This window comes from Sander lucioperca, chromosome 12 (genome assembly GCF_008315115.2).
Source record: "Sander lucioperca isolate FBNREF2018 chromosome 12, SLUC_FBN_1.2, whole genome shotgun sequence".
In the NCBI taxonomy this organism is placed as follows: Eukaryota; Metazoa; Chordata; class Actinopteri; order Perciformes; family Percidae; genus Sander; species Sander lucioperca.
This window is the reverse complement of record NC_050184.1, coordinates 1,042,507-1,070,106: the sequence shown is the minus strand read 5'-3', so window position 1 is coordinate 1,070,106 and position 27,600 is coordinate 1,042,507. Positions and strand designations below refer to the sequence as shown.

General features: G+C 39.7%; 1 protein-coding gene and 2 long non-coding RNA genes across 3 annotated transcripts in view; 2 read left to right on the top strand and 1 right to left on the bottom strand.

Moving 5' to 3' along the window:
• The window catches only part of LOC116067645 (voltage-gated potassium channel subunit beta-2-like), a 140,096-nt gene that overhangs the window by 53,331 nt on the left and 59,165 nt on the right, over positions 1-27,600 (top strand). The window contains exon 5 of the mRNA XM_036008046.1: positions 23,623-23,702. Coding sequence (XP_035863939.1) covers positions 23,623-23,702 — 80 coding nt within the window. The remainder of the gene's footprint in view (positions 1-23,622; positions 23,703-27,600) is intronic.
• On the bottom strand, positions 1,304-8,960 carry LOC118496426. The gene is made up of 4 exons (XR_004898989.1): positions 8,950-8,960; positions 4,320-4,324; positions 1,627-1,629; positions 1,304-1,419 (listed from the first exon to the last, which is right to left on the bottom strand). It is a non-coding gene; the product is annotated as an uncharacterized LOC118496426 (long non-coding RNA).
• Positions 4,384-5,984, top strand: LOC116050866. The gene is made up of 3 exons (XR_004105186.1): positions 4,384-4,395; positions 5,630-5,632; positions 5,735-5,984. It is a non-coding gene; the product is annotated as an uncharacterized LOC116050866 (long non-coding RNA).

Here is a 27,600-nt window from a genome sequence, read left to right as displayed (position 1 = left end):
CCCAGCTAACAATAGCCAACTCGAAGAGCTGATGGAGAAACAAACATAAAAAGCTCTCATAATGCTGCTCATTCTCAAAGATAAACAACAGCCATAAACATTTATTATACACTAAAAGGAAAATAAGACAATAAGGCTTGTATTGTTCTCATGCAGTGTGTTGAACTCTGATTAAACACCAAGTTAAACCGCAGCCAATGAAGACAGAGTCGTAGTAAGTTTGACCATTGGTTGTCACATATCCTCATTAACATGCTGGTGAAAACTGTAAATAAAGACAACACAAAAAATATTCAGTCTCTGTTCTTAACTAAACATCACTGTACAAAATGGTAAACATAAGCATTGTTGCACAGTAGTTGCTGTAGTAATAGTTAGCTGTTACCATGACTACTAAAATTGCTGTTAGCTTATTACAGTTGTAAATAAACACATTTTTTAATAACTTATTAAACATAGTTTTTTTTTTAAATCGTTGCTGATATATGATCTTTAACATGTTCACTGTCAAATAGATTAACTTAACGGCATTGCCTCTATAATGATTCAGTGGATGCATGTGGATTAATGTCAGAGTGGCAGAACTATTACTACACCGGAAGTGACCAGTGTTGCCAACTCTTTTCCAATGAATTCATTATTATTATGAAGTTATTATTATTATGAAGTTAATCTTTTTATAATTTATTAAGGTATCATTAACGCTCAAGTTCACAAAATAAGCAATAGAAGTGTTTAAAACAAACATTTGTTTAACAAGAAATTAATTCAATGCACATTTGTCAAAATTATGATCCAAAAACAAAATTTGTATTCCCCAAAAGGGGGAATACAAATTGCCTTGACGTTTAGCAAAGTACCCGAATGGGCCTAATGTATCAACTCTACTTGTTGACCACAAATAACCCGCTTGCATCCACTGAAAGCATCATATATGCAATTCTGTAAGTTAATCTATTTGACAGTAAACATGTTAAAGATTGTATATCAGTAAAGATTTTCTTAAAAAGCATGTTTCTTAAGTTAATTAAAAAACGTGTTCACAGCAGTCTAAGTAGGCTAATCATGGTAATAGCTAACGACTGTGCAAGAAAAGCTTATGTTTACCATTTTGTACAATGTGATGTTAAAAAAATGTAGTTAAAACGGAAACAATATATGTTTTGTATTGTCTTTATTTATAGTTTTCATCAGCATTGTAAAAGGTACAATATGTAACATTTGTAATTATTTTGTATTTATTTATTAAAATGTCTAAAAACGACCATACCTTTGTAATATATTTTGTTGAGTTGTGTACTTACACTATCCTAAATGTTTCCAACAACGTTCAAACCCAGAGAAATCTTATTTAATTTTAATTACACAGGACGTTTCATTTAGTTGCCTGTCAGTGGCGTCATAAAACCTTTGACCCCTCTAAACACGGGCACCCAGACGATACGTTTGAGTGTAATCGTAAATCATACAATGTCACAGAAAGAATAATACTCAGTAACTGTAATACATCTTGCTTTCTGCCATACAGCATCATTTTGTCATTGATTACATGCCACTTACAACACAGTAATACAGCAGAGATCTTGATTTATTGATAAATTTCAATATCGACTGATCCAGCTTAACGTGCTATGTTGACAAGTAACGTTAGCGTTAGCTCATGCTAATGCTCAGTGGGGAACGTTAACGTGATAAGGTTACAACATTGTTCAACACGTCCATGAAGTTATTTTAAGTGTAATTGTTTTCATCAAGGTATAGTTAACGTTAATGGCACTGGGCTAACCCACGATTATGTTCGCCAGCTAATGTTAGCGTTAACGTTAGCTTTATAGATAGAAAACAAATCTAATGCTAATTTAGCCAGCTATCCCACCCTGTTTTTTCTGCCTCAATCCCCGCCACTAAGGGACTTCAGTCGGGATGAACGCGAACAACAGCCCCGGGGACACGACACATCCACAGTTAGCCAGCAGCCAGCCAATATTATAAACTTAAAGCAATCCGAACCCAGCCATCACAAATTACAGCGCCGGCTGATAACTATGCTAACGGCCGTAACAGAAAGCAGGGCCGACGATTGCTATAGGCGAACTAGGCGATTTATTTTGCTTGCCATTAGAATGACAAGCAAAATAAAACATGTTTATTAAACATGATCATCCTAGGGCACCCTCTCAGCCACACGTTTGCTTGTCAACCTGATTATTAGATTGAATTGATGATTATTGTCGATAATTTCCTAATTGGGGGGAAAACTTCAAACTAATGATTTAGTTGAAGTTCCCGTGACGTGACGTTTCCAGTCTATGGGTCAGACTCAAACACACGGAGCTCTGAAGCAGACCTGTGCGTCGCTTAGTGTCCACTCTCGCTGTAAAAATAGAGATGAGCAGCGGCACAGACCACGGAGCTGCTGCAGCGCGCCTTCCGTGGTCTGTTGCGGCAGATGTGTCCCGTTTGTGCTCCGTGTATTTCTGCAGTAGTTTCGGGTTTCCACTTCCGATGTAGAGCAGTGTGCAGCCACTTCCCTAAACTTTGTGTCATTCAGACACCAGAGTCTCAAACTGGGCTCTGTGTCTGTCAGGAGGAACTGAGATCTATCATATCAGCAGAGCAATCACGTAAAGCACAGCAGACTATGATGTAGGTGGATTCTTTTCTGAAATATTGTGACTTTATTCTTGCAATAGCCTATTATCACTTTATTTTTCTCAAAATATCATGACTCCTCCAAATCTCAGAGAGCACAGATGAGATATTTTAAATGTGCACAAAGTTTTGAACATGAGCAGAAATCTTACTCAAACACATCTGAGATATTACAGTCCAGGGGTTGATTAATTCATTAAAATGAATTCATGTATCATTGAGGTGAGTAAATGATAGGCTACATGTGTGCTGACTCAGATATAATTAGAAAAGTCGATCTACAGGAGTATAAATAGATGAAAGCAATACAGAATGCCTGAGAGCCTTACTGCTAAATATTCCATTATGTTTTTATATTTGGATTGTAATCTATGTTTCCCTTTACATAAAGATATTTCCAGCATGAATTGATTCAGAAAAAGGTAGAATAGGTGCATAAAAATTCACCTGAATGCAGGAAATGAAGAGTTTAATGCTCAAAACTTTCAGGGGGTGGACCCCATCACACCATGCACACAAATCTGGAAACAAAACACTGGCCTTTGGGTTGCCAGACCAGTTATGATTAGACCAAATGTTGGTGCCATCTAACTTACATGCAAGCTAGAAACTAAAATGAACATACATTGCTACTCTATCGCTGACACAGCACTGTGGGGATCTGGCAATGCAAGACTAGGTGGGGGGGGGGCACAAAACTCAATCTCGCTTAGGGCAACCAAAGGGCTAGAGCCGGCCCTGACAGAAAGTGTAATGTTCCGTCGGGGAAACAGACCATATCGCCCCAGATGTCCGAGTCCGGCTGTGTTGTGCTGAAATTCTCCCCCCTTTAGCGTTTAGTGGTCTTATTTACAGCCCCGAAGATACTTGGCGGCCAGCCCCAGCCATGAAGTAGATGTCTCTCAGCAGGTTTGAGTAACAAACCCTTTTCCCCCCGGTGCTGAAAACATCCAACAAGTGACACTGACGTTAAATATATTGTGATATTGTGGTTTTAGATACTGGCTTATGTTATCTTGCTTGCTCGCTAACTGGTCAACTAGCTAGCTAATGTTAGCTACCAATACAAATTGAATCAAGAAAACGTAATTATGTGGGGGAAACTGCAGCTATTTTATCAGAATGACATGAATAAACGTTACTAAACGTACCTATCCGTGAACAGATATATTTTAATTGGCAATTGTGTTAAACTACAACTCCCATAATGCCACTACACAACATCATCAAAAGTCCTTTTTACATCTATTGTTTTGATTGAGAGACCCCTAGCGGGAATTTTACATATTGTACGTTTAATGAGATAAATGGTCAAACTTACTACAACTGTCTTCATAACTTGGTGTTTAATCAGAGTTTGACACACTACATGAGAACACTACAAGCCTTATTGTTTTATTTTCCTTTCTGTCACGGGTACACTGGCGGACTCAAATGCACGACTCAAACTCAGAGTAAAAGGTGAGTTTGTATTATTGTTCAAATGAACAATGCAGGCAACAGTACAAAATCGACAGGCAGAAGATGTGGTCAGGAATACAAGCAAATACCCCACTAACACAGAACGTTTAGGGAACGTTGGGGAACATTAGTTTCTGGGTCCCTAAAGGTTAGTTTGAACCAGACCAAAAACTAACGTTTAGGGAACGTTCCCTCATGGTTATAACGTTCCCTAAACGTTAAGGGAACCAACCAACGGGAACGTTCTCCTGTGGTTGTACTGTACCTCCACACAACGTTCCCGTTTGGTTGTTTTTGGTTGTTTTTGGTTGTTCTGAGTGCGGTTTTGAAAATGTTTATTTATACCAGCTCCATTTAAGTTTTGAAGTAGCATATAAAAGGTTTGCAGTCACTTGATTTAGATTCACTCAAAAATGATTGGTCTTATAAAATCTAAGTAAGATAAACAACATAGCAAGAGAATATATTTATTTTTAGGCTGATAACAATTTTGTTAAAAACAATAATTTGTGCTCAATTTCGTTTTTTTAACTGGACTAGGTGAAAATACTTAAAACAAGAATCTATCAATAGAACGATTTTCACAACTAAGAAAATTCACTTCTTTTATTTCACATTTCACTTCTAACAAGTGGCTCAGTTCAGTGTAATCCAACCGTTACACCCCCACGCCAGTAGGGGGAAGACAGTGCCTCTGCTCTCAGGTGATCGATTCAAGTCCTGTCCTGACTTCCGTCAAAGAATTTCTAATAAGGGAAGAAGTTCCACTCTCTCGTTACTTCCGGCTTCTGAACTGGTTGCAGTTCCACCAGAGTTCCAAATAGGGGGCGCTCACAGGCCAGTGCAGAATGAATGGGACTCTATGGAGCTATACCCCTGAAAATCCACTTTCCTCAGGATATAATTTTTTGTCTAGTAATTTGAATGTTGGCTAAGAAAATACACACTACTGGGTGTTAGATTTTTTTAAAGTGCCTTTTTTGTTCTAAAAAGCCTTTTAAAATGTAAATGACGTCATACACATATACGGCCAGAGATTCTGCTTTACGGCAAGCTCTGAGTCACTTCCTTTTTTCTCTCGAGGCATCGACAACACAGCTGACAGGTTAGGCTCTCCCTGTCAATACACGTGCTAGAAAGAGGTTTGCTAATGTTTTAAAGACCACGCCGAAATATTCACTCTGGCATTCTGGTTCTGCTTCGGATGCCGTCAAGCGGGATCTCCGATCGTAATCTGTCCTTCACTGACCAATCAGCATTCATTAGCAGAATGCTAGCGTGTTATGGGCAACAACGACTCAACCTGTAACAAATCGAAAGGGCATAAGTACTCGTTCATTCAACTTTCGACCTATAATCCATGTTGAACTTGCAAAAACTACAATCAAATCTGAGATTTCTCATCGACAATCAGGCAAAAGAGACAAATTTAGCCGTCTAGGTCCATAGGGTCCCATTCATTTTGCACTGGACCGTGATCACCCCCAGTGGAACTCTGGTGGAACTGCAACCAAAGTAGGTACAATGGGGCTTAATAGGGAGTGGAACGGCTTTCCGTAGACGGGCTTTGCTTCCGTATACAACACCAGTATACATACCTGGCAAACAAGGCAGACAAAAGATCCGTTCGTTTGATCCCAAATTCGAACTGAAATACTGCCATTGACTAAAACATATGCTGACTACATTTCACCGACGGTGTTATAACGCGAGGTAGGACGAAGATACCAAGAAAGACATTGTCGGCTGTCAACAGTAAAGACTTTTCTCCGCTCAAGACTGCTAGCCCATATGCTAATGCGGGAAACAAGTTAGCTTTCCACAGCTAGCTATGCTGTGAGTGCTGCTAGCCCCATGGATACATCGAAGTTGGCCACAGAGACTGAGCCTTCCCTCGGTAATGTTTTAACCACCATAAGGAACCTGGACAACAAGGTGAGAGATTTTGGTAAACAACTTAAAGAAAGCTCCGACATGGTTGCCAGCATTATACAGCAACAATGGAGCTAGGTAGCTAGCTAACGTTAACGTAATATATTATGTGTCCCTAAGAGTCGATGTGGGTTTAGGGTTTAACACTTATCTTACGATACATCCGAGGGCTGTATGCTGTAAAGCCTGTAACATGGATGAGAGATAAAGCCATGGATGCATTAAGAGAAGCTCTATTCACGAAACTGCAGGCTAACCTAGCATTACATAATGATTGATACATCCATCGTTTATTTAGATAATCATGGTAAGACCTTAAGTACAGACTATGTATTATTATTTACACTTCAAATATTATTTTTGCAATCAGTACAAATTGTATGGTCTTTTATTTCAGATGAATCCATTCCACAAGCAAGCAAGCATTTCAGGACGGAGCGTGTGTCTGGAAGCCCTGTCCGTAAGTTAACATTTATGCATGCGTTTAAGAAACCAGAGTCATATTTCCTACCATAGAACTACTGACACTCAACCTGGTGCACTGTTCTGATGCGTTTGTCCCTTCCTGCCCTTTTTCAGGTCAGCAGACGTTATTGCCTCCACCACCTGCATGTAAGTGGTTTTTTTTTAGCGATTGTCTAATGTAACAGCATAGGTTCATCCTTTGCAATGGCATGTGCAAGAAACCTACCATAAATGAACTGACCAATATTCATATTTACTTTTTTAGATGAGTCAACACCGTACAGGAAACCTGCCAGTCGCCCAGAGCTGGATGGGTCGATTGTGACGCAAGCTCGGCCTGTCACTTCTTGGGACCCAGTTGAAGGTACAGTGGCTTTGAATTTTCCATTTCCAATTAAATACAATTTCATGACAAGGAACTTGAGAGTAACATAACTTTTTTTGTTGTTGTAAACAACAGACCTCATCACACAGAGGGAGACCATGGAGCCATGGAGACGGAAATGAGAGGTAAGAAGACTCACTTAAGTTGTTCACATATGCAAGTTTGTAATGTATAACAACTAAAACTAACACCATTACTTTTTCCATAGCCATGAGGGCATCCATTGACTGACACAGTGGATGAATGCATTTGAGGAGAAGATGGATGAACTGCTCATACTGTTAAGGAGCTCCCAGTTCCCTCCCTCTGCTCCAGGCGAGGACATGTTGGTGTCGCCCTGCTCGACCGTCACCGAGCTGGAGGAGTTTGACCGGATTCTCGGTCACCCGGAGAGGAGGATAAAATTGGTAATTAAGTGCCCTAAGATTAACACTATATAATTGCATAAATTCAAATATCATCATAACAGAACTGACTTCTCTTACAAAATGAGATTGTACAAGCTCTCCACTTTGTTCCACATGTATAATTTGTATTTCTATATGTTTTACAGCAACTTTTCCTGACAACGCTTGGAGGTCTGACCACAGGTACTGCAGTCTGACGCATGCTACGGCAAGTGGCAACCAATGACGTGCTGAAAGAGTATAGCCTGCGGGGAGGAAAGGCAAAGAAGGCCTTCCAGGACCTGACTATATGCAGGGTTATAACAGGCAGGTGTTATTTTATTGTTCACATCAGTATTATGCTTAGCTTGGCTGATAAGAGGTTTTAATTTGACTTGTAACTTTGCATCATTTTGACTTCTACTCTAGCGGCCTCCCAGAAGAACCTCCCCACGCTGACTGCAGCAGACGTGGAGGACTTGATCGGGCAAGCGCTGAAGTTTGCCCCACACAGATGGTAAATTGAAATGCTTCTATATGATGTGAAAAAAACAGAGTTGTTAGGGACCGTTCGGTATTTATGGAATGGACCACCGGAGGAAAATAGGGGAGGGTCATGTCTTTTTATTTTATGCTGAGGGGAGGGTCATCCAACATTTTTTAGTCTGGGTGGGGGGGTCACCCAACTTTTTTATTCATGAAAAGAGCAAAATTTCAAAGTGGCTTGTTTGGTGCATATTTATCCATGTAGCTCTCAGTCTCGGCCCCCTAGCACAGTGGTTCTCAACCGGTGGGGCCCGCCCCCTGGGGGGGTGCAGACACTCTCCTGGGGGGGCGCGAGTAGGCTACAGGATGGGAGGAAAAAAAAAAATCACGTAATGTAACTACACGTCGCGGCGACGCACGCTGTTCGGTCGTGGCTGGGTAGCGTTGCATTTCCTCCCCGACTCATTTCCTGGTTCTCCTTCTCCATCAACAACATGAAATCAAGGAGAGGGTTAACTTCTCCTGCTCCAGATTTCCCACCGTGGTCAGAAAAAACAGGGGAGACACTTTGTTTCTCTCACTATGACTCTAGAGTCGGTACTCGCTCTAAAGCTAAACGCTGTCACTCTCTCACTTCTCCCTCTACCACCCACACACACACACACACACACACACGCTGGCTCACGCACACACCAGTGCACAAGTATAAACATCAGGACACTTTTGTAGGTTACGGAGAAAGCTCTGTGTGGAGCCTTCGCACTTTAAAATAAATCATCCTCCTGGCGACTTTTTTGTTAAAAGCGACTAGCGACAAATCTAGCAACTTTTACTGGTGTTATTGGAGACTTTTGTGGTGTTTGGAGACTCGAAAGCACGTATCACTCTGCAGTTATGTGCTCAACGAGCAGCGGGTGCTGCCGTGAGCCCCTCCCCTGTCCAAAAGCCCTCACAGGCGATCAGTCTCTCAGTAGCTTCGCGCAGCAGTCCCAGCCTGCAGTCAGAGTAGAGAGGAGACACACACCACTCCGTGTCCAGGCTGCACACACGCACACATCGTTACATCATCTCAACTTTATTGAAAACACAATTAATCCACATCCAAATTATTTCAAAACCAAACGAAATGGAGAGATTTCTAGTGAGGACCAACAAGGTAACCGACGCACCACCAGCTGCAACTGTAATGAACCAGCTTTGGGGGGGCCCAGCTTGCAAAAGGTTGAGAACCCCTGCCCTAGCAGATGGGTCTGACCGCATACGCGGAGTTTGCTGGGGGGCAGGTGGAGCACTGCCCCCTGGTGGCTCAAACGGGTAATTGCATTGTTTAAAAAATTAGTGGAATAATTAGATCTGGCATGACCAGATACTTTATAAATATCTTAAATAACACAAAACAACTAAATGGTGATAGGTAATACATCTGATTTCATATACTGCTTTGGTAAAAAAAAATTATTACCTGGCTGACGATGCAGGACTCAAAAAAACGAAAATTACTGTTGCACTAGTCTGGACATCTTGCCGTCCCAACCTTGCAATAAAGGCCATGTATACAAATGTGATGTCAGCTTACTAATTGATTGCGGGTTTTGTGTAGATTTGGACTTTTATACGTTTATTCCACTTTGTTTAAACGGCGAAGTGGAGAGGCCTCGTATGTGATGCTGATATCGGCCTTGCTGGATACACCATATCATTTACCTTTTTGTGGATCTACTGATCGCTGTGGATTACTTTTTTTTTTTGTCATTGGATTACGGCAAAATATGGATCTTTTTTCTCAACGTGTCTTAACGTTTTATGGTGTGACTGCGCTTGGTTTCTGCGTTTGGAGAGGCATCTCAACAGACTGTAGGTCCAACACTGATTGTTCACTGTTACATTTTAATTGAATTTAAGCGTCTGTCTATTGCGTTCCAAAACAGCCGTGCCGCGATTGGATTTCATAAGGGCGAATTGTTAAATTGTTACAATGTAACTTAAAATCTGCTTTAAAAATAAACATATATGTTTTGGAATATAATGTTCAGCTTCGGCAGCTTTACCTATGTGCTAAAATATACAATGAAAAGTGTTGAATTGGTTATATCCCAGCGTCCTTTGCTGAATGATCTCAATGTTTTATTGTTTTATTTCATATGAATACTAGTTTACTAGAGGAGTAACTTAGTATTTGAAGTAATGCAGTAATGAATGAAGTGTGCATTTAGTTTCCATGCTTATTTTGTTTCCACAACAATGTTAGTGAGTAAATCTACTGAAATGGCCACCACACCATAACAGAGGAGTATGATGTGTAAGATGAGAAAGCAGAGGTTAACTCCTGTACGTCATGGCTGTAAAAATCAAATGGTATCTGTACTTCTTTAAGTGCAAACTTGCACGTGACGGGAGGGTCATTCATTTTTTTCAATCCGTTTTGGAGGGTCATAGAAAAATTATTACTGACGAGGGGAGGGTCACGTCTTTTTAGGTTAGAGGCCACAAAACTCCTCCGGTGGCCCCTTAATTAAATAACAAACAGTCCCTTAGTAAGGCAATTAGTCTTGCTTTTGTCAACGTGTTGATTCTTAGTATGACATATCCAACTTCTGTTTGTTTCTTTTTTTCTCTTTTTTTTTTCGTTTTTTCAAGCTTTTTGGTCTAAACGACATACCCAAATTAAAAGTGGTACAGCTCCCATATACTTTGACACTCAGGGGTGTGCCTGATATCATTGGAAAGGTACCAGTCTCAAGTGTTTGTTCCAAGTGTCAGGGTGATTCTAGACCTTACTGACACAGAGTTACAGAGGCTAGAATGGAGGGGTTTTATTTCCATCCAAGTCATACATCTGTAAAATTATTAAAATACACTGCTGTAAACACATCTAGTGAGGTACAGTCAACACAATGTCATAGCCACATGTCTCAGCTTACTACAGAAAAAAGAGAAGCCAAAAGACTCAAAAATGGATTTTATATGAATTGTTTTTCTACAGATATGTCTGTGCGTTTTTCTGATTTCCATTTGAAAAGTGCAAAGAAAAAAGACCAAAAAAACTGCAAAATACAACTTATCAAATACACAAACACACCCACGTCAATCATACACATACTTGAGATAACTATTTACATAAAAATATGGAAATAAGTAATTATAAATTGCTCAAGGAAATTAAAACATGAAAACAGTCACTGTTTGTGCTGAAACACAGAGCCAGCCATCACAGGGTTAAAATTGCCATGCCTTTCAATATATCAATGGAATCCTCTACTCATTGGCTAAAAGGGTAGGCAGGTCTTGTGCCATGGAATTGTAACTGGCTCAAGCAACTGTCGATCGAAGGCAGCGTGACCCTGAACAGCTAGATTTGGATAAAACGGCTTGGATATTCCATTTCCTTGGACTCTTGGGGATGTAGGAAAAAAAAGTTTTTGTTACAATATCAACGTTGTGGCTAAAGGGAGAAAGCAATGAATGAATGTACACTTGACTCTCGACACCAGCTGCGCCGTCTACAGCTGTATTGTTTTATTTTCTATAACTTTGTAGCAGTTGTGTAACTGCTATAAATCATCTTCTTTGTCTGTGGGCTTAATGGAATCCTGAGAGACTAAGCTTTCAGGTCCGTGTACTTGGTGGCCAACGGATTTTCGTTTTGAAAGGAAAAAAACAAAAACGAAAAACGGCCAGTTTCCCAATTACCATTAGTAAATAGGAAAACAAAAAACGGAAAACAACCCATTATTCGTTTTTTTTTTTGATATTAAAAAACGGAAAACGAAAAACAATCTCGTTATCCGATTGTCTTTGATGTATTTGTAGATGGAACTCGGAAATTAAAATACGTGTGTATAAGTCGTATTCCTTAATTTTGCATTGGTATTTTTTTCGTGACCCGGAAGTTACTCCCGCCACGCCAAGACCCGCCCTTCAATAGCATTTATTGGCCAGTACTGCCTGTAAGATCCGTTCTGTGGATGCGCATAATTACGTAGTAGAAAACTAACAATGTCCCTGTGCGATTTGTAACTGTCGGTACACGATCCGTTCTGCCTGCACGATAGACTGTATATAAGTAACATGTGTCAACACTTTATGACCAAACATTACAACTTTTTTATTAAATCTTTTTTTATTAAATCTTTATTATACAATAGTCATAGCTACAAACATTCGAAACTTGTCACTGATCCAAAACCGTGTAGCGACATCGTTGTTGTGTTGTTTACGTTAATGTTTTTACCTAATACTTCGTTTTGACTAATAACCATAGACTGTCTATTATTAATGCGATGAAGTGTAAACGTACATAAGTGTCCTTTTGAAGATGGGATGACAGCTCTCCCAGCCACCACTGCTGTATACCACTATAGTAGCTACATGCTAACGGCAGTAAACACTATAGTAACTACATGCTAACGGTCATCTTAGCTGGCAATGTTGTTAAATTCTCCCCAATTCCGGGTCACATTCCTGCTGAAACATGTCCGATTGTGTAGTGTTTGGTCTGCGATTTTTGACGTTAGAAAGTGCTGCTTCGTTCCACTACAATCTAACGTTAGCATACTCATAGCTAACTATTGTAGCTGCATTATAACGCGACATAGCGGAGCATATATAGCTAGCTATGTACGTATATAGCAGGACTTTGTACCGTAAAAAATCACCAATAAAGGCTTCTAAACCAAATACTAAACAAATACAAATACAGTAAAGTGACCGGAATTAGGGGTGAAATGTCCAGCATTGAGCTACATAATAGTTTGCTAGGAGTATGCTGGTCTCTCACAGAGATCTCATTTGTAGCCCTGTTTTTACCTGATACTTTCATAAAAGTACAAACACATGAAGTGAGAGGTATACACATGCTTAAACTTTATTTAAAACATGGTTAACCTGAAGCAGGACGGAGTCATGACTTATAACACCAAAGCAAGGCTTCTAGCTCAGGCTAGCTAGCGTTAGCAAATTACCTTCAAAGTTGTAAAGAAATGACGAAACGTAAAATTTGAAGCCTTTATTTAATTTGCTACATGGTGTTGTACTGGATGGCCAGACGACCCTCCGTATATCGTTAACAGATACTTTAGGCAACTCCAGCAAACACCTTGTAAACTTCATCTTTGCCATCATAACGGTCTACTGTCACTGTCTAATGTTTTCTTCCGGTAACCGGGAATGTCCAAACATCCTTACGCGTGCATAGAGCTGTGAAGTTTGCCGGTGTTCGCGCAAGCGTAGAACTGATCAGGCAGTGCACAGAACGGATTTTACAGGCGGTACAGATCGGGTACTGACAAAGGAATAAGATTTATACACATATTTTAATTTCCGAGTTCCATCTACAAATACATCAAAGAAAATCGGATAACGAGATTGTTTTTCGTTTTCCGTTTTTTAATATCAAAACAAAAAACGAATAATGGGTTGTTTTCCGTTTTTTGTTTTCCTATTTACTAATGGTAATTGGGAAACTGGCCGTTTTTCGTTTTTGTTTTTTTCCTTTCAAAACGAAAATCCGTTGGCCACCAAGTACACGGACCCTTTCAATTGGTGTGGCTGTATATTTTGAAGATTTAATGCTTTAAAGTTATAAAAACGTTTATGAGTGGAGGTTACAGTGATCGTTAAGAGGTTAAAGCAATTGTATTTGTTAAAATGCTAATATATAATTCATTACATTATCATTCCAATATGCATCTTTGCACACTATATTTGCACTACATTTGCACTCTACATCCCACTCCATTGCTTTTTTTTCTTATTTGTATAGTTTCTGATTGTTATATTATTTTTTTTTTAATATTTTTTGTATTTTGTTAATTTTATATTAAAGTTTTAAATCCCATCAAGTTTGCCTGTTGCCTGTTCTTTCATTCCTGCCAATATATAATAATTCATTCCTGCTCATGCACACAGTTTAAACTAATAATAAAATTGGTACCACAGTCGTTAGTTATTTAAAGGTTATGGGAATGTAAAAAATAACGTTAGGGGAACGTTCTCTAAAGGTTACAACGGTAGGGGAACGTTCTCTAAAGGTTGCAACGTTAGGAACGTTCTGGGAACGTTCTGAGAACGTTCTGGGAACGTTCTGAGAACGTTCTGGGAAGGGTCGATGTAACCAAAAACTAACGTTCCCTAAATGTCAGGAAAACTTTCCATGGGAACCAAAAACTAACCTTCAGGCAACGTTCCCGCAACCAAAAACGAACATTCCCAGAACGTTCTGGGAACCAAAAATTGTTACCTGGGTAGTCTGGTAACGCTGTATACATACACTGGGAAAAACGCTGGAAAGAGAGACACACAAGGAGCTACAACAATCTGGCAGGGAACAAATGAAACAAGGGGGGTATATATACACGGGGGATGGGAAGACAACTACACACAGGTGAATCACATAGGGCGGGGACAGGTAATCACAAACGGCGAGAAACAAACAAAGGTAGGAAGACAAGTGACCGGGAATGTAGACAAACAGTACATTTCAAAATAAAACAGGAAGTCCAGGAAAACAAACAGAACACAAAATAAGAGCGGGAGCTGGATGCGACACTTTCAGTGTATAATAAATGTTTATGGCTCCATTATGAGAGCTTTTTTGTTTGTTTCTCCCTCAGCTCTTCGAGTTGGCTATTGCTAGCTGGGGATGCTACACACCCTAGCCACGAGATGCTTATTTGTTTATTCCTACTTAGAATTAACTGTTTGTTTTAATACCTTTTCTTAAATTGAATGTCATTTTGAACTGTTTGCTTACTGTCTTTTTAATTGAATGTAATTAAAAAAAAAAACTTATTCATAAATAAAGGTATTGATATTATTATTGTTAATATTTTAACGTAGTAAGTTTACAGCTCACAGCAATTTAATGCAATATTGTCTGCAGCTTTCGTTTGATATCTACTGTAGCTAGCATACGTTAGGAATAGTTAGCACACACTGGCTTGTTAAATCTAATATTACTATGAAATGAAATAGAAACACGTAGTTTTGCATTTCAAGATTAAAGACTCAAAATCCTTTATTAATACCACAATGGGGAAATTCACACTGTTGCAGCAGCAAGGGATAAGAGGAAAAATATAAGACACAGATAAACCACAATAATAAATAAAATGAAAGAGAATATATTTTGAAATAGTAAAATGTATTTACAGTATTGCACACGTTTTTTATTGCACCTTTGTTTTATCAGTCCTGGTCTGTGTGTTTTGTCCATGTGGTCTACTGGGAGCAGTGCTTATTGTAGAGTCTGACAGCAGCAGGTTGCGGTATCTCATGATGCAGCGCGGATGCTGTTTGCTTATTGTTCAGGTGAACACGAAGGTAGTTATATGATTTAACCATATTGATGTCCGTACCCAAGATGTTCACCGGCAGAGGTGGAGAGTGTTAGCTCCTCTGGCAATCCACCACCAGCTCCTTGGTTTTCCCAGCATTTATCTGGAGGTGGTTCCACTGGCACCATTCCACAAAGTCTTTGTTAAGTTCTCTGTATTCCCTGTCGTCCCTATCTGCGATGAGGCTAACAACTGCGGAGTCATCAGAGAACTTTTGTAGGTGGCAGTTTCCTGAGTGATAGGTGAAGTCTGCAGTGTAGAGGGTGAACAGGAACGGGGCCAGAACTGTTCCTTGTGGGGCCCCTGTGCTGCAGACAGCTGTGTCAGACACACAGCCCTGTGTCATTACAAACTGAGGTCGGTTGGTAATGAAGCTTTGGATGGATGGTATTAAAAGCGCTGGAGAAATCATAGAACATGATTCTCACAATGATTCTAGCCTTTTCCAGGTGGGAGAGAGATTTGTGGAGAAGGTATAAGATGGCGTCATCCACCCCAGTGCCAGGTTTATAGGCAAACTGAAGTGGGTCCATGGATGGGCTCACCAGGGGGCGGAGATAGACCAGGACCAGCCTTTCCAGAGTCTTCATCAGGTGGGATGTCAGTGCCACCGGCCTGTAGCTGTTGAGATCCTTGGGATGCGGGGTCTTTGGCACAGGCACCACTCAGTATGTCTTCCAGAGCTGTGGCACCCCTCCCTAGCTTTAGGCTCAGGTTTAACATGTGTCCCACTATCCTGCACAACTGATCTGCACAGGATTTGAGAAGCCTGGAGCTGAGGCCATCAGGATTCGCTGCTTTCCTCACCTTGATCCTCCGTAACTCACTCCTCACCTGATGTATTGTGAAGGACAGGTTGGGGCAGGGGTGCTGTGTGTTGAAGGAGGGGGGCTGTTTGTTGGAGGTTGTGAGTGGGGAAGTGATGGCGGGGGTGTGACAAACCCCAGGGAGTGCAGAGAGTGGTGTTTACTGCAGCAGAGAGGACTGGACAGGGGGAGGGGTAAATGACCCATCAAATCTGTTGAAGAAAAGATTCAGATCATTCACCCACTTTGTGTTCCCCACAGTCTGAGGTTTCAGTCCTTTGTAACCTGAGATGGCTTTAAAGGCTCTAATACACCAACCTGACGGCCGACCGTCGGCAGAAAAGGCAGTCGGACTGATCAGTCGGCTCCCGTCTCTCAAAAAAGTGCCTCGGAACACACCGAAGCGACGCCGACTTGAGCGTATGTTCTGCGCGTGCACAAGACGTACAGTAATACATCTCCATATCAGTAGGCGGCGCTAATCTGTATTGTCGCCCAAAAAATGAAAACCGGAAATGACGGAACATCTCTCTAGACCTAGTAAACACAAAGCCCGCTGTCATCAGTCATTGTTTTCATCAGAGAGTGTTGATAGTAGTCAAGAAGGATCGTTATTGTCATTACTCACTGAACGGAAGAAAATACGATGGCTAGTAATAAAAAGATACTGGCATTGTCAGCTCTCGGGCTTCTTCTTGTGGAAGGGCTAGCACTCCACCAATCAGATTGGTCATTAAGTCCGACTGCCCACTGGCCGATTCAACAAGTAAAATCGGCCTAAACGGATGCCGGCATCTCCTCCGACTGACGACGGCACGGAAAACAACGAATAGACTCAAGTCACTGACCTCGCCAGATTGTCCGACGGCCGATAAACGGGTTGGTGGTAAGGCTTTTCCAGACCTCCATGGTGTTTTTACGCTGCAGCTGATCCTCCATATTCCTCCTGTAGCGTTTTTTTCCCTCTCTGATCTTCCCTCTCAGTTCCCTCTGTATATTCTTGAGTTCCTCTATATTTCTTGACCCGAAAGCCCTCCTTTTTTCCTCAAGAAGATCCTTTATGTCAGGAGTAATCCAGGGTTTATTGTTGAGAAAACACCGTACGGTCCTGGTCGGTACAACATTTTCCACACCGAAATTGATGTAGTCCGTTATAGAATGTGTGAGACTGTCAATGTCCTCCCCATGAGTGTAACAGAGTATATCCCACATAGTTGTTGTTGGAGCCAAAATTATGATTTCAATATTAACTTTTAATTTGATAAATTGTGCATGAATGCAGTGATATTTACAGTAAACTAGACTCATTGTAAACTGACAATTTATGTTAATTGATCTTGATGCATGGCATATCGTCACAGCCTTTTGGCAATCAACTGATGAAGGCAGTAATTGCATCAGCTGGTGTATAATAGCCTGGCTTTCATTCACTTTGGGGTCTTTGGTTTTTGTAGCCATACGGTTTTTTGACCGCTGCTTCAAGTACCGCTCAGAACAGTTACGTGATTGTGAGTTGAAGTTGTTTTTTGTTATATCTTTTATTTTTGCTGCTGTCAATGCCTGTACACCATCTGGTAAGGACAGTTACAAAAGGAAAACAGTGGAGTGATTCGGAGTCTTGTTTAAGCGCGTCGACCAAGGCACGTTCCAAAGGACAAAAGGGATCAAAAACGTTTTCAGAAAGTTGCTCGCATAGTTGTGTTTACAGTCTTTTAAGGCTTCACAAGCCTCATCAGATCATCTCTTCACAGTGCGTGGGACAGCTGGCTGCCTGCAGACCAGAGGTTTGTACACAGGCAGGAGGTGGATCAGGTTGTGGTCTGATCTTCCCAGGGGAGGAAGAGGAGATGGGTTATTATTATTATTATATATTATTATTACCACAGAAACTACCAGAAGTGTAATGTTAAGTGCTACCAAGTAATCTATTTCAAGTTTAATGGTAATATCCTGGTAATAACCTGGTAAAAAACAAGACTCCTTTTACAGGCCAGTTTCTACTTATTTAATGTGTAAATATTAATGTTTTTCATAATTATATTGTGGAACCTATATTGTAAAAGTTGGTGTTAACTATACAAACAAAGTAAGTAAGCTATTACAAGTTTAATGGTAATATCCTGGTTATAACCTGGGAACAAACAAGGCTTCCTTTTACAGTCCAGTTTCAACTTATTTAATGAGTAAATATTCATGTTTTTCCTAGTTATTTTATGGAACCTATATGTAACAAATTGGCATTAACTGACCAAACAAAGGGAGTAATCTATTACAAGTATTATTGTAATATATTGGTAATAACCTGGAAACAAACAAGACTTCCTTTTTACAGTCCAGTTTCAACTTATTCAATGAGTAAATAATGATGTTTTTCATAGTTATGTTGTGGTACCTGTATGTTACAAGTTGGTGTTGACTAACAAAGGGTGTTTATCTATCAGAAGTTGAATGGTAATATCCTGGTAATAACCTGAAAACAGACACTACTTCCTTTTACAGTCTAGTTTCGACTTATTTAATGGGTAAATATCCATGTTTTTCATATGGTACAAGTTGGTGTTGACTGCATAAACAACAGGATTACTCTATTACACGTTGTATAGTAATATTCTGGTAATAACCTGGGAACAAACACGACTTCCTTTTACAGTCCAGTTTCTGCTTAAGTACTGAGTAAATTGTGAATACATCTAAAAGAACATACCCACTACCCAAGAGATAAACTGTCCACACAGTGGGTGTTACCAGGTAAGTACTTATATATATATATATATATATATATATATATATATATATATATATATAATAAGGTAAATCAAATAAAGCTCATATAGCCATGAACAATAACTTTATTTGTATAAAGTTATTGTTCATGGCTATATGAGCTTTCATTGTAAGTGTAAGTAAGTAATTCATTGGAAAGTAAATTCACAAAAAGTACCCAAAAAAACTTGGGCTGTTACAAAATAAACCCTGAATTGGAACCTTTTATTGCTTGGTAATTGAGGGGGGTATTTCTAAGGTTTAATTGCTTATTTTCTTAGGAAGTACACACTTTTATCTTGAGTTATTACCATCCTAAACCAGTCAGAACTACATGGTACTTATATATATGGGTAATACCTTAATTTTTACCTCGTACTTCAGCTGTAGTTTTTCTATAATTACCTACTTATTACCAGTGGTAGTTACCTAATGATGCTATTACCATTACCTAATGATGTTATTACCATGTAAATACCAGGTAAATACTTGGTAATTAGGGGACTGTAAAAGGCAATCTCCTTATCTGTCCATTGCATTGTGGCGCTGGAATAGGGGGGTAAAACAAGTATGGTAACTTTATTAACCAGTGGTGCTAGATCAGGTGCACCCTGCCAAGTGTGTAGGGCGTGTGTCAAACAAACCTTTGGTAATTTCTTGACTAGGCTTACTTGCCAACCTGTGGCACTTGGGCACGGGGTGGGATCCGAAATAAGGATTTATTATAGGTGGGTGCGTTCGAGGTTGTGGCAATCATGGCTTATCACATTCATTACTTTGACCCCCTTTTATCACCTCGGAGCTCTCGATGTCATGACGCACTGACAGTTTGGGAATCCTGTTGAGAGTTTCCTCTGAGGAAAGTTATTTATATATGTGGGGATCTAAACAGTAGAGTTGGGGACTTAGATGATTACCTAAAGGAGTTGGATGAAATTCCCTTAAGGGTGAATATAAATAATTACATTAATAAACATGGCAAGACATTTATTGAGTCTCTTAAGGATTCTAAGGTATGTATTTTAAATGGGAGAATCTGTCCACTTAGTGATAATTAACAGTCCTGGAAACAACTAATAAAAATTCTCGATTAATAAATCTGCAATGTTTAGCTGATGGTAGAAGTAGTGTGGTAAATTTCAGAATTGTATCTCAAAAACAATACTTTGAATTATATCCTCATGTAAGATATTTCAGTCTATGGGAATAGTGCTTTTTTAAACATCAGTTTTGTTGCTTATGGAGCAATTAAACTTATAAAAAAAATAATGTACAGATACAGATCTCTATGGGCGGCTTGCAGGCGGCTGTGGCTCAGGTGGTAGAATCTCAGAATTTTGTCCTGATAACTGAATTTTTGGCACTAGTTTAAAATCTGCCTTTACAAGCAACCCTTGTAATTTCCTTAGTCATTGTGTGAAGTGTGAAGCCATCAATAGTGTTTAACTTGGCAGGTAGCTAAACAAGATCATCACTTGCCCTTGATATCTGAGGTTGTGAGGGTCTGAGCCCGGTTGTAAAAACAAACATGTTAATGCCTGCTCCAGGATATTGTGTGGATTAGAAACATATGTTCAATGATAATTGTGTTTCTCATTTGTCTTTTTTTCCTTTCTCATCAAAATACCCTGCTCTTACTTACAGCTGCACAACAGCTATAAATTTAAATTCTATCCGCTGTTGCAGTCAATGGGAATAGAACATCTTTAAACATCAGTTTTGTTATTTATGGAGCAATCATATTTTGTAAAAAAAAAAAAAAAAAAATTAAAACATCTCTATGTTGTTTAGATGGAGTACACACATTTTTAGAATATTTTCTGCCCTTTCATGCCACCCTGTTGATTGCCTCAGTCATAGTTTACAGAGGTCTTCAACATTTTTTAGGACAAGGACCCCCTGGCTAAAAGAGAGATGGAGCTGGGACCCCCTGCTACATCTATTGTATAAAACCAAGCTGCATATTAAACTGGGTGGATGGATAATTATTCATACATCATGTTTTATTTGTTATACATGTGGATGGCACAGTGAATAACCATAATGGCTACCTTACCTATAATAAGCATCATCAATGTGTAAATTATTTTATGAACAGGACAATGTATCTTTCCTAATAATATGTTGGATTCATATTAATGTATATTTTCAGACATTTTAATTTAAAAAACAACAATTTCATCAAAAAATTTGCAGACAATAATTTGGTGGCCTCCCTGGAGTAACTCTGAGGACCCCCTAAGGGTCGCGGACCCCCTGTTGAAGATCTCTGGTTTAAAGTGTGAATCTGTCTATAGTTTCTGACTCAGCAGTTAGCTCAGAGAGCTTAGAGTCAGGTGATGCAGAATAAACATGGTAATGCCTACACAGGTATTGTGCTGTATGGAATACAGACGTAGGTTTCAAAGTTTAATGATAATTGTATATTTTATTTCTCTTCCTCATTCTTATTTCTCATTAAAATGCGCGGCCCCAATTTACAACTGCACAGCAGCTATATCTTTATTTGTTGTTTTTGCTCTCACTGAACCGGTTTGTAGTGTTCTCTGGACATTAGCCCAGCATCTATAAAATCACAGGTAGCAGACATTTATAGTTTACTGCATTATTAGTCAGTATGATGTTTACTTGCATTTTAAATATGGTATAATTCCTTTAAACCATAACGTTACCACTTTGGATGATGTTTTTATTGGTCCTGATTTGCTGAGGTCTGTTTTACACTGCTGGTATATACTGTATATCACAGATAATATTCCAGAAATATTATTCATTTTACTTTGATTTCTCCAAAAACTACTGCTTTATTATTCATTATTAGTGTCACACCTAAATGTAGTTCTTGAGTAAAATAGTTTACATCTGCTGCATCAAGTGAGCAGCTGTGTTAGAAATAAATAGTCAGCATTGAGAGTGCATTGAGGGGTAAAATGTGAGTGGTAAAATAAGTATATCAAATTGTGAGTTTATATTTGCAGCAACAGTATTATTTTTATATTTTTCATCTTCTTCATAGGCAGAAGTAGCCGGCTTGCAATCGGCCCTTTTTGTGTGTTTAAAGAGTTTAAATGAAATTCTAAACACTCCATTTTATAATGTGAAGAGAGCCTGAAGAAGAAAGCCTGGGTTCACAGAGCAATTTAATAACTGTCATAGTGCCTGATCTCTGATTAAGGCTTCATGGCTTTGTCGAGCCAGATGAGGCAGAGAAACCTTGACTCTGTCGAACTTGCTTTGTGGTAAACCTCTCTGCTCCGTCAGATTTATGACAAGCAACCACGCCCACACCAGCTGACAACAGTCCCTGTTTTACTAAAGCGGACACCAGAGGCCTGTACTACGAATCAAGATCAACATGCCCTGGATTGATTTCAGTTACTCGGCTTCACCTAACCTAACAACCGTGGTCCCGTATAAGCTGTGTCACGACGGTGGTTAACAACTATTTCAATCAACCCAGGGTTTCCCAATCCAGCAACGCGCGCGTTCACATAAAAGAGGTGGTGTTTGCATAGCATGACCAATCGCAAACATCTACCAGAGATGCATATTTTACATAAGAAGAGCAAATTATAATTCTACATAAATATGAAGAACATGGACACGGTTTTACAGGCAAAATGCAATACAGTCGCTGCTTCCTAAAACAGGAAGGAAAGCTGGCAAAAAAAATAGCCAATGCTGTAAATGTGTAAATCAAACGCTTATCAATATCTTCCCCATCAGTCAGGCACAAGATCTGACCATAATTACACTTGTGCTTTCCATAAACTGTCATTGCTTTAGCCTATTATTTCAGTTGCAACCCTGGCAGTGGGAAGTGATCATGGGAGCAAATAAAAAATATAAAAATATAATTCAAACCGATGTGTGGCATTGGCAACACACGGCTCAAGAAGCCGACAAATAGCCTATACGTAATTCTCTGCGCTGAAAATCAATATATTTCATAAAGATACCCATCAGGGAATGTTAACGGGGTTCTCGGTCTCTAAATGTTTTAACTTTTATGAGCGCACCTCTCTCTCTCTCTCTCTCTCCGCGCACCGAGCTTCACCGGATCTTCTACAGTGACGCCATTATCAACCGAGTATTGATTGGTCAGTACTTTTACATCGGTTGATCTCTAATCTCCAACATAACCTGCTCCCGACCAGGTTAGGTGTTCATCATAAGTTACCACGGCAGTTGAACCTGGTAACAAGTGATCCACCGTCATGATACACAAAACCCTGGGTTGAAACTGAAGTTACCTCGTTAACGCCAAATCTTGCTTCGTAGTACAGGCCTCAGCTAATCCTTTATCACCCGGAGATGGAAATGTCAAGCATGTCCGCAATGAGTTTAAGATTTAATTTGGTACAAGGGCGCCCAGATAGTTCAGTTGGTAGAGCGGGCGCCCATATATAAAGGTTTACTCCTCAACGCAGCGGGCCCAAGTTCGACTCCGACCTGCGGCCCTTTGCTGCACGTCATTCCCCCCTCTCTCTCTCCCCTTTCATGTCTTCAGCTGTCCTGTCAAATAAAAGGCCTAAAATGCCCAAAAAATTATCTTTAAAAAAAAAAAAAAGAAAAAAGATTTAATTTGGTACAAGCTTCCAACTGTTGACATTTTCCAGCTGTTTCAGCATAATCTGTTCATTTGGGACCATGCTCAGGACCCATAACATCTACACTATTTTTCATCACTGTTGCTGACCTGCAGTGTAGCTACTAGTCTTCCACCACAAATGTTCAAATCCTAACCTAATGATAACCCGCAGCTGAAAACAATCCTAATAATCCTGTTATATAAGTTATATAAGCATTAAGCATTCTTGATGCAACTGCTTGTTTTTTGAAGAACCTCTTCAACTTGCCAGCAAAAAAAACTTCTCAGAGGTCAGTGAGAAAGAAAATACAACAGTTTTAAACTTTGTTCATCTTTATCATTTCAAATTTTGCGGTTGAAGGTGGCAGAGGAGCTGATGACTTTGGCATATGAGAATGGGATCAATCTGTTCGACACCGCTGAAGTGTATAATGCTGGAAAGTAAGTATGGCTGTGTATGATTTCCAAGATCAAATCAAGATGTGACTTAATGCAATTTTGTATATACTTTGCCACATGAATGTGTCTGTCTTGGTTTTCCCGGGCTATATGTAAATCAGCATAAGCCCCACTTTAGTCCAGAGGATGGTGGCAGTACACATGAAACTGTTTCAACAGCTAAAAAGGCCAGATGAAAAATAATTTGTGCATTTCAGCAGTTTAGTAACAATAATAAACAACAACTGTCCAACAAATACAACTGTAGCAAAGCCTGGTCAGAGAATCAAGGACGATGATTAGAGGACAAAAAAATGCAATCATATCAAATGTGGATCAAATAACTTTTTTAGTAAACAAAATAAACGTACAAATGTCAAGATAGGAAATATGTTTACACCTACATACAATTCAATTAAATTTTATTCATAGTATCAAATCATCAAGAGTAATCTCAAGACACTTTACAGATAGAGTAGGTCTAGACCACACTATAATTTACAAAGACCCAACTATTTCAGTAATTCCCCCAAGAGCAAGCATTTAGTAATTAATTAGTTTAGTCATTTAGTAGTTAAACTTTCTTTTAGGGAGAAACCTCGGACAGACCCAGGCTCTTGGTAGGCGGTGTCTGACAGTGCCGGTTGGGGGTGTGATGAACAGTGGCAATTCAAGTCACAATAAAGATAATGGAACTATGACTGGAAATAGTAGTTGTAGTAGTTCATGGCGTAGCAGTGCACTGCAGGGCATAGCAGGACGCAGCAGGGCACTGCAGGACGTAGCAGGTCACTGCAGGGCGTAGCAGGGTATAGCAGGGTATAGCAGGGCATAGCAGGGTGCGGAGCAGGACCACGGTGACAGCTTCAACCATAATTTAGGTGTACACTTTTTGAATTCAAACTCATCATAAAATACACTTCATTCAAACTGAACAGAAACAAAATAAAACTCTCCAAAGCTGCTTAGTTAGTCATTTCATTGTTCCAATAATCACCAACTCTGCTCTAATCAAAGCCACAAAAAACACACTTAATTCAAACTCAATTTAAACTTGATAGAAACAAAATAAAACTCACCAAAACAAGGCTGTTGTCGGCAACAGCATCCAAGAAAAACTGCCCACGCAATGATTGCACATTATGATTCCTTTTCTGTTGGCATCAAAGGGTAATTTGAGCAAGGTCGCCACCAGTCGGCGCTATGCCTCGGACATATCTATGGTGCTAAAACATTCTCTTAAGTTTTCGCCTCTCTTTTCCACTGCTCTCCTCATTTCTCTTCACTGCGCTGCTCTGCCATGCTGAGGGGAAATACAAGTTAATACAAACCATTTAGGCTATTCACAAACCTGCTCAAAGCATGTGACAAAGAGGAGACACACCGTGATAAAGTTTCACCAAAAATGTACTTTATTAACTCAAATCAAACCGAATTAGACCAAATAAAAAGGGTTATTAAGGTGTGGAGTGTGTGTATTGTCAGTGGTGTAAATGTGCATGAGGGATTGTGTGCGTGTGTGCATAGGTGAACAGTGCAAACAAAGCATAAAGATAAACTAAACTACATAAACAAACCAAAAAGGAAACCAACGAAACTAGGGAGAACAGGACCAGCAGCAACCAGCCACAAGCAGAGACCAGGGGGCTGTTTCACAAAAGCAAAATTTATAAATCCAGGATAACTGATAAAGCGAGGCTTGACCTAGTCTAATCTGTGCATCCTGGCTAGGTGCGTTTCACGAAGGCCAAGCCAGGCTGAGGAGGTGCGACTAGGTCGAGCCAGGCTAAAGTAATTTGGATAGATGCGCGTTCACGGCTTTCTTTAACAGACCGCGAGGTCGATCACAGATTTACTGATGCTAAAATGGAGAATATGCATTGCATATACATTACACAGAGTGAGCAGCAGCTTCTTATGGAAGCATGATAATGTGAAACCCATTATTTGTATACAAGAAAAAAGAAACATGGCCGCTGTAATGAAACAGCAAGAGAAAGCGTGGCAGACGATCGCAAACCGACTGAATGCGTAAGTAGCCTAAACATATACATTAACTGACCACTGGTCTGAATTGAAACCGTCATAATCATACCATTCAAGGATTAGACTACTAATCATTTGCACAAATTAACAGTTGTACTCTTTGCCTTAAAAGCAGAAGATAAAGTTACTCAGGAAATTTACCATGAAGATCAATTTTCTATAACGCTAGAATATGATGCGTAAATATCTCTTTCACTCTGTTTCTCCCTCTCTCTCATGGGCTAAAATACATATTAACTTCCACTGCTTGCTTTTAATGCAAAGTGCACAACTGTTCATTTTGTAACTTGTGAAATGACAAGTGACTCATTGAATGCTTTCAGGTAAGAGCAGTAGTTCATAAATGTATATTTTTAGATATATCATTCAGTCGGTCCGCTATTATCTGCCTCGCTTTTTTTTTTTTTTTTTTTTTAAACAGAGGCAGAGTTTCCTTCTTTACATATTACATATTATATGCTTTGCTCCCTCGTATATATGGACATAGAAAAGAAAGACACTGAAGAAATTGGACTCTAAAATCTAGAAACTATAAAGATAATTAAGTGATACATTTCATGCACACTGTAAACATGAATGTAACAGAGTATATTCATCAGTTATTTCCCCCCAGCAAAATATAAGGTCAAAAACCATTGGGGTGTCCTCTCCCTGTTGTATGTACATGTACAGTAGCCTACAACACTAGATAGTTACTGGTCCAGTGAACTAAATCTATAATTTGGGAGGATTGTACAATTAGGATATGTTGTTAAAATTGTACAATCCTCCCAAATTATAATCCCAGTTTACTGGACAACACAAATTGTGTGCTAAGAATGCCAAATACAATGCACATGGAAGTGGAACAAACATGATCCTTTATTGTTAAAGAATTTAAAAAAAACGTAATCAACTAAAATAATTCAAGGTGTATTGGTCCACTATACAAACACAGCATTGTACAGGACCAGGCTAGCTGTACAGAATAAATAATAGTAACTTAGGTGCCTCTGCTTTTGTGAAACCGAGTCAAGGCTGAATTGAGCCAGGATAACTAGTAAAGCCCAGCTTAATCCCTTATATTGGTTTTGTGAAATAGCCCTCAGAGCTGCCCTGCAGCCAGGCTTAAATAGCCTGGGCACACTCAGGTGTTCCAGGTTACTCTGACGAGTTCCTGCAAAGACAGAGGGCGTTTCTCAATCTGTGTTCTTCTATTGACTTGTGTTCTTGTGTCCCTGTGAAACGTCATCTTGTGTTGCCAAAGTACTTTCCCAATACACAAGTTCGCATTTCACCAAGAACAGTTAAGATTCCCGGAAATGTTCTTGACACGCCCATTTTACCGAGGATGCATCATGGATGTATTAAGAGAACTGGATACAGTGTTCGGCAGGAAGCCCCGTACGTTCCAATGAGAGTGCTCAAAAGCGCATAAAGCAAACATGGAGCTCGGCTCTTCCACATTGTTGGCCCATAACGCTGGTTGGCTCACGATGCGCATGCGCACTAGCAACAATTTGTTTGCGTTGTCGTAGCAACCGGTAGCAACATGCGCGTTCATGAGCTTCTCTGTCGTGTCTCTTACAAGTGGCGAACTCATGAACTCGCCATTTTCATTGTCTAAAATATTCACTAACGTTAAACATTGTTTTCGTTGTTCCCGATCGTTTACATACTTAGCTAAATAAACGATAGATGTATTTAGCTAGACAACCAAGGAGATTTAATAATTATGTTGTGCTACTAGCTAGCTACCTACTAACTAGCGCTAGCTAGCTGTTAGCCTGCAGTTTCGTGAACAGAGCTCATCCATGGCTTCAGCTCTCATCCACGTTACAAGCTTTACAGCATACAGCCCTCGGATGTATCATAA